Below are 16890 nucleotides of genomic sequence, written 5' to 3' on the forward strand. Positions count from 1 at the left end.
GGTAGCCAAACGTCTCGGCAAATCTCGAATTTCCGCCGTGATCTCGACGCGAGAGGTGACGCGTTGGGCCACCACTGTGGCTTCACGGAGCGTTCGCTTGCCAAGGCTGGTTGCGTGACGTAATGCTACCTCCTATGTTTTTCCTTCCTCCATGCTGACAAGCCTTTAAGGGCGCACCCGCGCATAATCAGAGCACCGTGCGAGGAGTTATGGTGCGACCTTACCCAAGGCCTTGGCAGAAAGAGAGCGGAGGCAGACAGTGCGGTCCACTGCTTGTTCCCCGATATATAGTTGAAGCGTCCCGTCAACACCCTCTATGTGGTGTTGGTTCCGTGCGCCCCGAAAGCAGCTGCGAGTGCGAAGGTGTGTCACGTATTGTTTACCTTCCCGCGGTGAATTAACTTCGCTTCTCAGCCGCCATTGCTGGCGCACACTGAACCAAAGCCAAGGTCCATATACTATTGCGACTTGGGGGTGGAGGACGAGCAACGGACTCTTGGAGCACAGAGGAAACGGAAAGCTTTACAGATAGAAGATCGCCTATGTACTGGTATAGCGGTGCCGAAGAGCGCACCAGACCGACGGGACGGCTGGTGGCGACTCTCTGTGTCTATAAAATATATGTGCTGGTTAAATCCCTTTGGCAAGAACGGGGCGAAGGCGAGGCGGGTGCTGACGTCAACCGCGTCGCTGTCCTCTTTCGTCGCGGAAGAAGTTCAAGCTGCATACCACCGGACTCCACGGCAAGGGTTCCGCAGTTCTGTGGAATTCTGAAGGCTGCCACTGGATTCTTCGCGCTGCTCTGTGCTCCCAGACTCCTCAGTTCGACCCCCACGGAAAGAGTTGGGCAGTTTCGTGCAACTTTGCAGGTTCTCACAAGGGCAACCACCACTTCAGAGAAGAACCAATTGGTGAGGGCCTGGGTGGGGATCGCCCGCTGCCTCGATTATTGGCACGCAGTGCGGCACAACAATGACAAGGCTATCTAAACGCAACTAAAGTAAAAGTATGTAAGAAGCGATTGCGGTCACGTTGACTTCCTTCGAACTCAGCTTCTCCCGCGGAAGCAGTTCGAACTGCCCCTGTTGCGTCAGTCGGTCACAGCGTTCCTGCTGTTCGCCCACTTGGAACGTATATTATACACTCGAGGGAGCGCTTCGAAGACGCTTTTGAGAGCGTTCCTTTTTTCGCCCAACGGAATGCGCCGTAAGACTTGCTTGCGCTGTCAGTGCTTCGGCCTTGGGGCAAAATAAACTGCCCGTTCTATTTCCTTGTTTCTTTCTTTTTTTATCCGCGACGCTTTCATACGAAATACTTCACGTGCTTCAATAATAACTACAACTTGTGGATGTATAATGTTACGTTCAAATCGCGTATAATGTCGTCCGCAGCTTTGTGAGCGGTTTCGCCGGGGTGTCCGATGGTCGAAGAAACGTGCCACTAGCTCCGCTCCTTGGGCCGTGAATGCAGGTAGAGATCTGCACCGCGTTCCGGGTAATAATTACGTCATACGTTGCTGCGCAAAAGCGCTATGCGTAATGTTACATCGAGGTGTACGCGACGCATATACACGCGCCCTTCTCTCACGCGTGGCGCAGTATATAATATCGCGAGTCTACCTGTTGTGTAGCCTTCGCTGTTCGCGCCGATCGTCTGTGAAGACCACGGTCTCACAATATTCTTACACCGTGGTGAAGACGTTCGCGTCATTCGATCCGGTGTTGACGCGCGGTTGTACGAATAGCCGCGGCACGCCCTTTGCGTTTCGCCGAGGCGACGCGGAGCGAAGAAATGTCGCGACCTTGTCTCTGATGCGGACTCGGAGCTATAGTGTGTGCGCGTGTGTGTGTGTGTACCGTCGCATGACATGTACCGTGAAATAAGTGCGCCGCAAGCAGCGTTTCGCGCAGTGGCGCATGCCTCGCCATACATGCAAACAGAACACGAGCTATATACTGCAAGTGTTCCGCCGTGTACAAGCTCTATAGCCCCACGCACGCGCTTTCACGAGGGCGCAGCCGTTTTAACGGTGTTCTTGTCGCGTCTCATTCAGAGGCGGCAGTGAACGTTTGTCTCTTTTAATTCCATGTCTCTCTCTCTCTCCCCCTCTCTCTCGGTTCAAGCGGACGCGTCGTGGCTGCGTGTTGCTTTGGAGATGCGGTTGAGCGAGCGCGCGTGGACCGTCCTAAGCGCGATGGTCGCTTGCGTGACGTCACGTGTTCCGGGAGGGCCTCCATTACACCCCTTTATTTATTATATATATATATATATATATATATATATATATATATATAATTATGCGCTTGTAAAGAATTGTGGAGTATACCTCGGGCAGCCTGCGGCTATAGGTATATAGGCCACCTAAACGCGAGAAACCGTCGGCAAAGTTAACAGGAAGCGCAAGAGCACTTACAATAAGGCGGCCGAACGCGGATACGACGAAGGTGACTGCGCGTGTACGGGGATCGTCGGTGGCGAGAACGATCGGCGCTGGCATTCAGATTTATAGCGAACCGGAAGCAGAGAATGGGCTCCACGTATGTACGGAATCAAGTTTCAGTCAAGAAGAAAAGCCAGAAGTGTAGGCCATTTTTTTAGGAAGAAACCCTATAAGGAAAGAAAGCGTATTGACGTATTGCCAAGCAACAATGTAATGGACCTGCATCGTGCTTCGGAGTGTTGGAGTGCGCAAAGAGAGCCATTATATATAGACGGTTGCCGATAATACGTGGCCCTTTAAAAACTGCGCGCAGAACCAGCGCACGTGTTGGAATCTCTGTGAAGCGGGTGATTAAATGCTGCATGTACAACTAGCGGCGATGCGTATTCACTTTCGTCCTATTCCGCAACGTGCAGTCTCGGACAATGTTTGTGTTCGTCCTCCGCAGATGTCACAACGTCAATCTCTTCATTTTTTATGCTCGCGCACTATATGCACCGCTTGCGATCCACGTCGAAATGGGAACAGCGAATCAGCCGGATGCACGGTGCTTCTTGAGCAGGGACGTCTCGAGGACGGAGGCGATGTGTGATGCTTGTCGAAGAAATTCGAACGCCGTAAAATAATTTACTGCCCCCCCCCCCCCAAAAAAAAAGAAGGGGGTGTAAATATACACATTTACACCCTTGTTCGTCGCTAAGGGTGCAAATTATTTTACGATGGATGACGAGAAGTACAGCACATACCCGTGGCTGCATTAAATATTCCGTGCCTCTTGGGGGTCACGTGCAGTGGGTACGTACCCATTTTGGAAGAGTGGCCAAGAGTGAGCACGCGCCTAAGTGCTACACATACGCGTAGCGCCTAAGAAAAAATCGAAAAACAGAGTGTATACTCCATTAAGAGATCGGTGTGCTGTAGAGATGCATACCTGTGACCAGCTTTATATGTTCGGGTTTTACGTAGCAATTGTTTTCTTTGTTTATTATTATTATGCAGAACATGAGGTGGCGCACTCACTGGCCCTACACCTTGTCGGACTCACATACAGCACTCACGTGTGCTGGTACTTGCAATGGGCGCACAGATAATTATAACCTTCGCACGCATCTACACAAAATTCGTGTAGAAATTAATGCATCCATCGAAATATCGATTGAGCCCACAGCCAACGCCAACCACGTCGAACCTGGCAGAGAAGGTTTGGTGCGTCGCTTCTGCCACACCTTCACCAATAAACAACTCGAACGTGTCGCTTATTGGCAGCATAACGACGCAGTGCGTGATTTGCTGCGATCTACAGTGCCTCCTGCATAGGTCTCGCCGTAGACGCTGCCGTTCCCGTGAACGTGGCGCGTTCCGGTACCCGTGGCCGCACAGAGGCGCCGCGCTTGCGTCGACCGAGTGAAAACGCGCGCAGTTGAAGCCTCGCCGGCGGCTGCGTCCTTCGTGCGGCTTCGCGCCGTCCAATCTCGTCGCCCGCTGTTCGCTTTCGCTCTGCACTGGAAAAACAAAACGATGATGAAAGCGGGCTCTAATCCAATGAGCGACCCGTGTGTAAGGCTTCCTCAATGCCGGAACTGAGAGGCCTTACACACACGCACACACGTGTGTGTGTGCATACGACACGTATATGTGTGTGTGTGTGTGTGTGTGTGTGTGTGTGTGTGTGTGTGTGTGTGCATACGACACGTGTATGTATGTATGTGTGTGTGTGTGTGTGTGTGTGACAACAGCTGGATGAGAAAAAGGCGCCGCCGTAGCTCAATTGATAACAGCATGGCACGCGCGAAGCGAAGGCGTGACAGTTGCGCCCTTTGACTCTTCAGTGCGTATTCTGTGTCAAACTTGTCTTACGGTGTAAAAAATAAGCAGCGCCGACTTTTTGCAGTTCTGAAAACGGTTACGAGCTCCTCAGATGTCGCGCTTCAAGACCTCCATTGGGACTAGTCGCGTGGCTCTTTTAGTTAAAAAGTTAATCGGCCTAATTTGGGTAAATACGTGTCTGTAGTTACTACACCGAGTCGCTTTCAAATGTACGCCTCTGTCGTAGAATCTAATTGCTCCCATTCCTTTAAGTATCTTCAAAGGCATTTCGTGAAACCTCCGATATGTATGAGGCCAACTGCATCACTATCTCGCATATTTGTGTCCGTATACATTTACCGTAAATGGCGGATGTGGAACACCTTCTTTAAAGGACAGGGCTAATTTTGGAAATATCTCTTCTGGAAATACCATCTCTAGAGCACGTGTTCTTTCTTTACGACCTTGGTTTCACGCGTGTTTGTGCAGCGTGGGAGGTGTTGTCGTTTATCCGAGTCGTCCGTCCACTTGACACGGCTACGCCGAAAGCATTTGAAGCTGGCCTTCTCGTGGGACTCTTCAGCAGCCATGCATGTGTGTACGTCGGCGAAGTCGTGGCGTTTTTTTTTTTTTTTTTTCCTCGCGCGTAAGCAATCCTCGAAAAAGAGCCTTGCCAAGTCCCGGAAACGGCGCTTTGGAAACGGCGTTCTTCTGTCGTGTTACACTTTGCTGTTGCAGTTTGTGACCTACAGCTAACGTTTATTTATTTATTTATTAGTGCGAAACCATTCTGAAAATCCGTCGTGAGTGAAAATCCGTCGTAGTCGGCGTGACCAAAAGATGTTACCAGAAATGGTCAACAGTGCAAGGAGTAAAAAGAAAAAAAACGTAAAAAGAGCTCGGTTTTACATCAAATTTCTCAGGAACGTTCCTGTAAAGTTGATGCCTTTGAAGATAAAATTCGGTAAATTCCCGACTAAGTGGGAATCGAGCCCGCGCCCCCGGGTTGCCAGACGACCACGCTTCACCGACGCCACGGTGGCTCCACGGTTCCGGGTGACTAGAGGTGTGGCCTAGTGCGCGCGTCATTGGGCACGTGCCGGCGCAGCCAATCGGGATGTGGTGGCGCCACGTCATGACATGAGCGCCTTTATGGCGTTCGGTATTATGCTTTCGCATTTCCACGCGTCAGCAGTCTTAATCGACTGCATGCTGGGACAGGTTTGTCCGGGCGTAACTTTGCCGGAGGACGACAGCAAAGCAACTGGTGACGAATACACCGACGGCTAACAACTGCTTCCGCTCAATAAAGTTCGGTTACTCAGCGCGGTGTCTCTTGTGCAAAGTTATAAGCTGACCGAACCTGTCGGCAAGCATGCACGAACTATAAGCCCAACAAAGCACCGTGTTTATTGTGGCACGGTCTGGTTAAGTGCACAAACCTCTTGGACCCTATACGCGTAGTGCCACACATTTTTTTAGCATTGTATAGCCGTGATGCAGTGCCCCCGCGCGCCCGTATATATATATATATATATATATATATATATATATATATATATATATATATATATATATATATATATATATATATATGTGTGTGTGTGTGTGTGTGTGTGTGTGTGTGTGTGTGTGTGTGTGTGTGTGTGTGTGTGTGTGTGTGTGTGTTTGTGTATAATCCAGTACATTCATCAAAAACGTACGCTCCGTTAACTCCTTGACGGTTTCGGGCAAATATTTGTACGGAGACTATTTTGTACCGCTCTTTTATTCTTGAAGTTGGCTGGACCTGCTAGGGTAAAAAAAATTTTTTTTTTTAATGTCTCTGTAATCCGCAAGAGCCCACTTTCCAGTTGCATTTTCCATAAAGAGCGCGTGATGTTTATTCCTCTATATAAGCTGCTGGCGCTTTTTAAAGTTGTGGCGGCTGCGCATGGGAAGATATGGCGAAGAGTTGAGGCTCCGAATGCGAAATTGGTCGTCATTGAATTGCTAAAATGGGCAGCCGTTGTCCCGAGTGAGGCTGCAGTCGGCGCAGCGGTCGTTTTCTCGCTTTCTTTCGGAAAGAGCTTTTGTCTCTTCGTTGTTTCGTACGTCAGCTGAAAGAATTAAGGTGTCTGCGTCCTGCCGTCGTCGTCATCGTACAGCGGTTGTCGGTCTTCTATGTCTGTATTATCTGTGTCATTTTTTGTTGCTTCTGTAATGCGCAAAAAAGAAAAAACACACAAATAACAAGCATGCCTAACGCAATGTATAGACGGCCTTTTCTTTCAAGCACGGCCGCTCGGTCCAAAAGTGAAAATTGCGTTAAAGATGATATTAAGGAGGCCATGCAAGGAGCTTATATACATGACACCAAATTGTCGACCTTGAACTATGCATTTGATGTTAAACCGTACGCATCCCACAGCAAGTTGTCGCATTCGGTTAGGTAGAATATTTAATATTTCGTAATATATATATATATATATATATATATATATATATATATATATATATATATATATATATATATATATATATATATAGAGAGAGAGAGAGAGAGAGAGAGAGAGAGAGATAGAGATTTCGCAATCAAAGCTCACAGCAGTCTGGTAACACTGACAGGCGACGTATACGCTGGGTTTCAGTTTCCGCAGTCGTTTGTGGTTCGTGTCGTTTTTAGCGGCAGAGTACAGTATACTAGAAGGCTTCCAGTGCACTGTATCCAAAGTAGAAGAATTTCGGGCGCAACGCAATGGCGACGCCTTTTTGCTGCGCCGTCGGTTGCCCAAAGGCGGCGGTTTTTCTTTTTCCTTTTTTGCGCTAGCTGTCGGTGGGAGAGGCTTCAGAAGTGATGATTTCAAGTTGAAATTTGGGTAAGAACACACTTTAAGATCTGCGACGAAGCCGTAACTATGATTGACGTCGTTGTCACAGAGTCGTGGTGCGATTGTAACACCGCTGTTTCAGGAGTGCAGATTTTTGGGCTAGTTGGTTCGTTGCATCAATTGAAGTCATAGCGCTGCATTGACACGGGCAAGAAAGACGACAGGTTCGCGCGCTATTCTATCAGCTGAGTTTTATTTCAGAAAGGCACGGTAGTCATGCTCAAACTCAAACGAGTAGAAATCGCACGCGCGACCCAGCATTTTCCAGACAGGCAGTTTCCTTTCTGCTTGCAGTAATCGACGCAGCGGTGACGCAGTTGGCACCTTCATTTGCAATCAAGCTTGCTTCTACAATTTCGCTCGTATCTTTATCGTATTTATCCGTATCTTTATCTGTAATCCTTAAACAGTGGTTTACACCCACAATCATCACAATGCACGGAGACATGTCCATCTCGATAAGTTTTTTTTTCTTCATTTTTTTTTCTTTTTTTGCTTTTTAGCACACGTTCTGTCGTCTTCCTCGTCCGTGTCAATCCAGCCGCTGTTTCGTGGACATGAGCGGCTAATAAAATTCCAATGAGCCGTGCCACTGCCGCCTAATCGGTCGATGCGAGGGCGACGCTGCAGTTAGATAAGCTACCTGATACATGACATCCGAGATTGCCGGAGCCGCGCCCGCACGCGGCGTTGACGATCTCGGAGGCTATAACCAATACTGCATTTCTCCGCAGCGTCTCCGCGTGAATGGCGGCAGTTGAAAAATTGAAGGAGGAGCTGCTCCCCCCCCGCTCCCCCTGACTTCAAGCACTGATTACAGTGATATCACTGAAGTGATCAGAAACAAAAACTAATTAGTTGTGTCTTGCTAACATGAATTGTCACTGTGCTTCGCCATTACCAACACTGGAGAAAAATAAAAAAAAATGCCATCATAAGGCTGAGTTGGCCATGTCTTCTCAGCTGAGGATGATGCAACGAATTGAGAAACGAGTAGCTAAGAGTAGCTAATCTGTGGTGTCTGCAGCACTCTTATGCTTGCCGCGATTCTAATTCTGCAGCTGATACACATAATGCTCCGTCCAAAAAAGGGTGCCAGCGAGTATTAAAATTATCAGCTTGCCCTGACTGGGCAGGAGTAGAAATGCTAGCAGAAAAAGGTGTTTTACTATTGCACATGCAATGTATACGCGTTGCAGAGATGTGGCTTACAAAAGTGAATGAAAGGTGGTTACCAGGTTAGGGTGTGTTCTCATGTAATGTTCCTGGTTGTTGTTTCTTGTTGTTGTGCTCAATGTACGTGCTCTACTTCTGCATGCGCATATTGCTGTTGCTCATTAAAACTGTTCTTGCTTTCTTTTTCGTCTCGTTGCAGTGTGCGGAGCGTCATGCACAAGCACCTCGAGAAAATGGGGGAAGTTACGTTTGACAAGATCTTCAACCAGAAGTTAGGTGAGTCTTCATTTTTGTTTTGTGCTCTGCTATTATTGCACACTCTTGTTTTATTTCCCCCATCCCCTTAGGCTCCACCATAGCTCTAGCATATGCCATGTCTTCAATGCCAGAATTTATAACGTGGCAGACGCTACTAAAGAGCAACTTGCTCGTGATCTTAATGACGCGGCTTGTCGCAAAATATTTTTTTTTTCTCTTTTGTGGCTAAGAATGGCCTGATGACGCTTCAATGTTGTCACTTCCTAATTAATGATCACATTAGTCGAAGTACATTAATTACCGCATGGCAAGTTTCTCAGTAGATCAGCAGTTGAAGCAAGGTTACAGTGGACCCAGCATTGCTTTGCTTCTGCACGCATGACTTTCTCCTCTTTGCATACCGAACGTGTTTGTTTGTGGACAAATGCTGTACTCTCGAGAATGCTCAGTCATTTGCAGAACATAGCTGTCTTGGTTGGTCAGCTGCGAGTATTCTCGCGGTGTTGAGCGAGATTGACTCTTCCTTGTCCCGCACTTGCTGACCTTTCAGCTTTAACTTCCAGGTGTGTCTGGCTGCACAGAGTGAAGCCATGTTTTCTTAGTGAGAAGAGGCAGCTTCGCTGCGTCTGCTGCGTTGTGCATGTCAGCGAGCCTGGCCTTTCTTAAAATTTTGCCCCAACAACATGGGCTCCGCTTTCCTGAGAGATTCTAGTTTTTATTCTCTTTTGGCTGTCTTTTCTAGCCCAGCCAGCACCTGTCGCTGAAAAGTGCTTGTTGTTGACAGTGACATGGCAGCACAAGGGGCGGTTGTTGTCGTGCAACGCTGACTTTTTCCGCGTGACACCCCCCACACATCTGTCTTTTTCCTGTCCCGTTTCTCATCCTAGTGCGCTCTCTTCTTTCCAGGCTACTTGTTATTTAAGGACTTCTGTGACAACGTCTGTGACGAGCAGGTTCCTCAGCTAAGTTTTTACGAAGAGGTTGGTGTGTTTGTCTCATTTTTCTTTCCCCGCCCCCTCGTCAGTCCTCATCGCAGCTGTTGCATCTGAATGCACTTAATATCCCCGTGCATGTAGGCGTCTGTGGTTGTGTGTTTAGGTTTGTGTCTGTGTGCTGTGCGGGTGTGCTGCAGCAGCTGAAGCCGTTTGTCTCACCGTAGTCTATTGTGAATCATAAAAGTGTGATGTTATCAGGTCTCAGTGATGACCTATAGTGCTGGCTGTTCTGTTACACTCGCATCAGGGGACAAATAGGTGGCCAACAATCCTTTGTCCTGTTTTGCACTGGTGAAAGCAGATTGCATGCCATTGTTAGGTCTTGGGGTCACTTTTGTTCTTTCATGTTTAATTGAGTATTTCAGTGGGTGCATGTGGAATAATGCGAGTATCTCCAAGCGACGGCAAACAACATTGCCTTGGTTCTGTCCAGTTATGTGGCATTTGCATATTTTTAATGTTTGGCTCAAGTTACGTGGGACACCCTGTATACATATACATACAAAAAAAAAAGCTTTAGCTTCATTGCACGAAAGCCTCAACTTGCTGAAAGGTTAGGGTTGCCACCAACCAGCTGGCTGTCAGCATTGTCTCTATAATGTTTACTTATTTATTTATTCAATACTGTCAATCCCGTCAGGGATCGCAACAGAAAGGGCATTCAAAAAAGTACACTGACATACAAACATGACAATAATAACGGTTTAGAAATACACATTAATACACAGAATAAACTTATACATCAGTAGCAGTAAAAAATATATAATCAGGTTCACGCTGCAAGATTTGGGTTGGACAGATAATTGTGTTAAAATGCAAAACAAAGGTAGTAACAAAGTGATACTGACAGTAAACAAAAATAATTACTGAGATGTAAGCAGATCGTTTTCAACAAGCGTGATAAAAGCAGTTAGTGATGAACTATTAACAGAGCCCACGTTCAAAGCGTTCCAATCGCGTATAGTCTGTGGAAAAAATGAATACCTGAAAGTGTCAGTGCGGAATGAACACTCGTTTAGTGTGTGTGGGGGGGGGGGTTATGACGTGTTTTCCTCGTTTGAGATTTCGTTATGTATCGTGAGGTATCCAGATTTAATTGATTATTTATGAGTTGGTAAATGGTTTTAAGGCGCGCTGGTTTTGCTCTGTTTTGGAGGGTTAGCATCCCGGCTTGTTTGAGTAGTTTTGTCGGTGAGTCTGCTAACCTATGTTTGTTAAAAATGTATCTGAGCGCCTTTCTCTGAACGCCTTCAAGTTTTTTAATGAGCTTGTTAGGGAAAGGAAACCAAACTACATTTGCATACTCTAGTACCGGTCTGACAAATGTTTTATATGCTAGTAACTTTATATCAGATGGTGCTAGTCTGAGGCGTCTATTAATGAAAAATAACTGTTTTAGTGCGGTTGCCGTGATTTTGTTAACGTGAGCATCCCATCTGAGGTCAGAGGTTAGTAATATGCCTAAGTATTTGTATTCACAGACAGAAGAAAGAGGAATGCTGTTTAGTGTGTACTGAAAGAGTGATCTATGTTTCTTCCTAGTTACAGATAATACAACAGATTTATTAACGTTAATAGTCATCTGCCAATCTTCACACCATATGGTTTACTGATGCTATGGCGTTATTTAAAGCTATATGGTCGACGACAGAGTTAATTTCCTGATATAGCACGCAGTCATCGGCAAAAAGTCTAATGTTGTTAAAGATGTTAGCAGGAAGGTCGTTTATAAAAATTAGGAATAACACTGGGGCTAAGACGCTTCCTTGTGGTACACCTGATGTGACATCAGCTGTTACGGATTTCTCGTTGTTAATTTCAACAAACTGAGTACGGTTAGTGAGGTAATCGGTAATCCAGTCTAAAATTGGGCCAGTTCCTAAAGTTAGTTCAAGCTTCCTAATAGGTTTTGGGTGTGACACACGGTCGAAGGCTTTCGAAAAGTTTAGGAAAATAAGGTCAATTTGTTTCCGGTGATCAATAGAGGTGGTTACGTCATGCACGAGTTCAATTAGTTTAACTAATTTAACTAACTAATTAACTTGTTGTGTAACCTTAGAATTATTTTTTGAATTATCTTTATTTGCTTTTGTTGCTCTGTCACTGATAAAAAACAAAGCTGAGTACCAGATTTACCAGATTGCCATCTTAATGGACTATCGGGACTATTTCTGCAGGGCACGATTTTGCTGCATATTTTTTACATTGGAAAACGTTTGTCTAAATATGACATGTTTATCAACTCCACATTCAATCACATTTTTTTTTCTTGTTCACTTCATATCACATGCTAACCTTCTGCATCATACTACCTGTATAGAACGTAGAACAAAGCAAGATAGACCACACAGATTGACCTTGATTGTGTTACTTTGACTTTGATTGTGGTATCAGGCCCTACTACATCTCATAATTGTATGTACTTAATTTCTTCACGTGAGTGCATGAAGTTCACTGCCAATGTTGTTTGCCTCTTATTGCCCATTCTTATATTCAGTTTGCACGATATTGAATCTGGACCAGGTAGCCCTGTTATGTGCACCTATACTGACTTTCTGTTGCACTTTGTTGCTTGTGGTGATAAAGGTATTAAGAGAAAGGGCAAACAATGTTAGCACAATTTTGGACACAAATGCACAGCAAGTTTGCCGCTTTAGATTGTGCCTTACAAGCAGAGCTGTGCAGGCTACATTGTGATGAGGCTCAGTGTTGAATGAACTGCACTTCATGAATTGTTAATAAACTGATAAAGCGATCAAGGCATGCATTTAGTGCCTCTGCTTTCATTGCTGCAGATTATTGCAGTTAGGGTAATACATTGATACAAAAATTTTAGCGATGTGATAGATTTCAGTTCTGATACAAAATGTCCCTGTGGTGGCATTTTTATAGTCAGTAGGCAGCATTCTGCTGCGTCTTACATTTTGGGTATGTTCTGGCCATGGTGATTGAGATTGGCTATGGCTATGGAGATTGTTCTGGCTAGATTGATGGAAATTTAGTGCATTGCATGTTCATGCAATGCACCAAAGCTGCAATTGTAACAAAATAAAGACAAGTTTGTCTTCTGAAGATGCATTGGCATTTGTAAATGAGGGGTTAAACAGCTCTTAGCAAATATGGTAGGGCAGGACATGTTCTTTTTATTTGCAGGCATTTCTCTGGCGTGGCATTAAAGAAACAAATTGATTGCCACAGAAACAGATGCAAGCTCTGTCAGTGCTAGATGGAAGCATTCAAAAGTTTTTCTTGACATATGCCACTTGTGACGAGAGGTAAATTTATGACATAGTAGGCGTTTGTTTGACTGAGAATTAGGTGGCAGCTGCCGTGGACTTCTCACATTCTGTTTGCCTGCTCAGTTTATTGTATATTTCTTTTTTTGCAAACTTGTCTAGAAAAAAAAAAGTGGCCTGTTTCTGGGGAAGAATTAGAAAGTTCAGGCTGACGCTAGTGCATTGCTAGCACCTGTTTCTTAAGTAAAGTTGTTTGCAGTAAAATATACTGGTCTGTTTGTGCCGATGAGAAGCATTTAACCTGCCTTGTTTTATTTATTTACTTGTTTGGGCTCTTGGGCACCATTATCACCTTACAAAACGTTGGCAGAAAATTTGCTGAAATGCACAAACAATTATGGTGAATTCATGAGGCATTTAACTCTGCAAAATCTCTCAATGAACTCGAGCTCATTAATCGGGCTTAAGGTGAAGTTAAATAATGCTCTTCTTGCTCTTACATCTGAAATAATATTTTAGTTCATACTGAAAGTAAATGCCATCTTGCATGTAAAAATATATTGTGGTTTTAAAAAAGCTGGTGTGAGGGGTGTCCCACGTAAGTAGCTGTGAACTTGTGCAAGGCGACCACATTTTGTAGCATTGGTGCTTGCATAAACGTAAAAACTTTTACTGAAGCTTGGCTGAGCTAATGGAGCAAGCTTTGTTATTTTTGAATGTAGACGACCTTAAGTGTTGAATTTACTACTGCAATGGTAGAAGGACACAGCTATAAGCCATACTGTAAGTATGACGAATGCAACAGAAGATAAAAGAAAGAGGTTCAACAGGTGCAGTAATCCAATTCCTTCGTGGCACCACTGATGTTCGTGTATATGCTGTTCCATCCTTAACGTCAATAGCTTTAGCCTTTATAGCTTCTATAATACGTTTTCCTTATCACCTTGATCACACGATATGTCATATTCCCATGCACAAACACCTCTGCATCTTCCTTCCTATCCTAGCTACAAGCCAGGCACCCCTTTTTATTCTATAATGTGCCATGTGTGGCCAGCATGACTTGTGTCTACGTATCATTACTATCTTCTGTCGCCTATGGGATTTGCTCTGCGGTGTTGTCATTGCCTGCACTGGGATGACAACTCAGTAGCTAGCACACATATACAGACCTTCTCCCTTGATCTGTGGTTTTTGTTTTGATACCACTGGTGGACATAATATTGTTTTGCATCATTTTAGTTTATGGTGAATGGCTGCTTTAAATTGGGATATGTGTGACCAAAATGTATTCCTGTTGTAAGTTTCTCAGTTTTTAAGAAACTTTGTTTTATTTTATTGGACTGCAGATGCTTTTAAACTGCCTCACAACATCTCAAAATGAGCTCAGGGGATATTTGACACTCAATGTAATGGTGTGAGGAAGTTTGTACAAAAACCACGAACGTGTCTTCTAAGTCTGATCAACTACTAGTCTTGGCAAGAGTAAACACAAGCATCAACAAGGCAACACACAGCAAACGTTTCCATAGCGATGATGGTGCCTTGTTCTTTTTATTGCTGTGCTGGCTAGCACATAGCCTCCTTGGGCTAGGTGTAGACACCTTCAGGTTATGCTCATAGTGCACCTTTTGCAGATCAAACGCTACGAGAAGCTAGAGACAGCCGAAGAGAGGCGGACGGCAGCAAGAGAAATCTACGACAACTACATCATGAAAGAGCTGCTCTCACACACTCATGTGAGTTGCTCGCAGCATGTTTCTTAGCTGCTTGACTGCGTTTTCAGGATGACACAGCAAATGCAGTTCAAGTGTCTTGTTTTCACCACGACCTCTCGTGGCTGTTGTGGCATACACGAATGGTGACACGTGGCAGCGGAGCAGCACCATAAGAAATGGGAGCGTCAGGGCCATGTTTTCAGCCAGTCACTCTCGGGGATATCTCTTTCATTGTGAATTCACTGGATATATCAGCATACAGGATGTGCACATAGCCTCGCTGAGATGTCACACTGGATGTTTCACCACAAAGAAAGTGAACGTATTTCAAGAGTCATTGATTGAGAAGAGGGAGAGAAAGTGAAAAGTTTAATGGTACGAAATGAAGAGAGGTGGGCCTGAGGTACATTCCTCTAGCTGGCTACTCTGTGCTGAGGGAGGGGAAGAGGGAGAGCAAGAGGTACATGATGGGTGACGATGACGACAGCAGGAGGATGTAAAACATATTAACAAGCAATTAGGTCTACTCAAAGCCTACAGTCCAGACCCGTAATCTTTAAAAGTCAAGTAAGGTGTGGATGGCCTGAAAACTGTATTTAAAGTTTGGCCAATGGCCTAAAATAATCTTCTCTGATGATGGTGGGCTGTCAAGACACCTAATGTCATTGCTCAACTTTTAACGTGACAGCGTTAAGGGCCTCGTGTCACAGAAAATCTGACGACGGCGTCCTGCGTCAGACGTCGCTTGGGGCGAAAAGAATTTCAAACCTAATTCCGAATGACATTTACCAAACCACTCTTCTACCACCAAAGTTGTTCATGCCTTGTCTTTCATTCTTTACAAAGTGTTTCCTCAGAATTTTGAGAATGGCAGCCCACAAACAAATGTAATGGAAAAAAAAAAAACACTGACAGCGCATATCTTTTATGTTAGCTCTTCTCATACTGAAATATTAAAAGTGCAAAACAGTAACAGGAGATCGACCCATGCAAGAGGCCGCGTTTCTACCAGAAAGCTTGCCTTTGTGCATAGCATTAGCCGCCAGCATTTCCTGGTAAATGTTATGGTTACTTAAGGTGCAGTTACCGAGAAGCATGAAAAGCAGTCGGGGGTCTTTGAATGCTGTCGCATTCTACTCTTAAAGGCGAAGCTTAAGTGTTCTCCAAATGTTGTCGTTCTTCCATGTGCTGAGGGCAGTCACACAGCACATGACCTACAGTCTCATTCACATTGCCCAGCTCACAGTCTGGAGATTCGGTTTGATTGATTGAGAATACGACTACCGACCTTCTTCATAAGAAATGGTGCATTACAGCAGGGTGTCACTAAAAGACATTACAATTGTAGCGGGAAGTGATTGCACGTGCATTCATTTCCATGTATCTGTATGTGGAGTAATCACCTGCAGTGTGCAAGTTTGTTGGCAAGACATTATGTACTAGCACACAGGTTCTTATTCTTCTCTTAAATGAGGACTTGGAAAGATAATTTATTGTTGGAGTTGTTACAACTGAAAGTACCATTTGTTGCGCCCCAGTGAGCCTTGTGGCAATGCATATTTTTTCGATTTGTCTTTTTTTTTTTCAGTTGTCATTGCTGTTTAAATAGTAAGCATTTTTCGTGAGTGTGCGTGAGGCATACACTGACATTGCACGAAAAGAGAAGCACAGTGAGTGGAAGTGCGTTGCACGAGGTCGAGTTGGTGAACACACGTACAATTGAAACAGTGTGATGCCATTTCACATACATTTCATGGTATACAGCTGTTATTACCTACAGTCATTGTTGCATTTTTGACACACCATGAAGTTGCAAGAGAACATGCATGGCATTGTATTCCACCACAGCGGCAGGGGTAGATTGTATCATGAGAGAGGATCGTAGTTCAGGGGTGCGTTAATTTCTTTGCATGTTCTTTTGTTTCTCTTATTGATTGCTAGTGGCGATAATACTAAGACGCTATGAGTTCTCTAACTGCAGGAATGTTGCATAAAATGGTTTATCTGCCACAGTGGCTCAGTAGCTATGGCGTTGACTTGCTGAGCACTTGGTAGCAGTGGCTGCATTTCGATGGGGGCAAAATGCAAAAATGCAAATGCAAAAAATTTAGGTGCTCAACAAACCCCAGGAGTTCAGCATTATGCCAAAGTCCCCTACTACTACGTGCCTCGTAATCATATTGGGATTTCGGCAAATAAAATGTCAGAATTAATTTTTTTAATAATATGGCTTGAGTATCATTAAAAAAATTGATCATTGTGGCACTGAGCCAAATAGGATGAATGGATATAGTTGCAAGCATCAACAAATGTACGGTGTAATTAATGGCTGGAGGCCTTTTGTTGAGTACCGAGTACACTTACGGTGGGTCGATCTCCTCATGAAAAGTT

General features: G+C 44.9%; 1 protein-coding gene across 2 annotated transcripts in view; it reads left to right on the plus strand.

The window, feature by feature from the left end:
* Gprk1 (G protein-coupled receptor kinase 1) overlaps nt 1-16890 on the plus strand; it is a 130298-nt gene that overhangs the window by 77942 nt on the left and 35466 nt on the right. Inside the window, exons 2-4 of one of the 2 annotated variants that reach the window (XM_050185563.3) lie at nt 8492-8568; nt 9457-9530; nt 14419-14520. In XM_050185563.3, coding sequence (XP_050041520.1) covers nt 8492-8568; nt 9457-9530; nt 14419-14520 — 253 coding nt within the window. Of the gene's footprint in view, nt 1-8489; nt 8569-9456; nt 9531-14418; nt 14521-16890 lie in introns of those variants that run through there. The other variant, XM_055074629.2, reaches the window with a different exon arrangement.

The sequence above is a fragment of the Dermacentor andersoni genome, chromosome 3 (genome assembly GCF_023375885.2).
Source record: "Dermacentor andersoni chromosome 3, qqDerAnde1_hic_scaffold, whole genome shotgun sequence".
Taxonomy (NCBI): Eukaryota; Metazoa; Arthropoda; class Arachnida; order Ixodida; family Ixodidae; genus Dermacentor; species Dermacentor andersoni.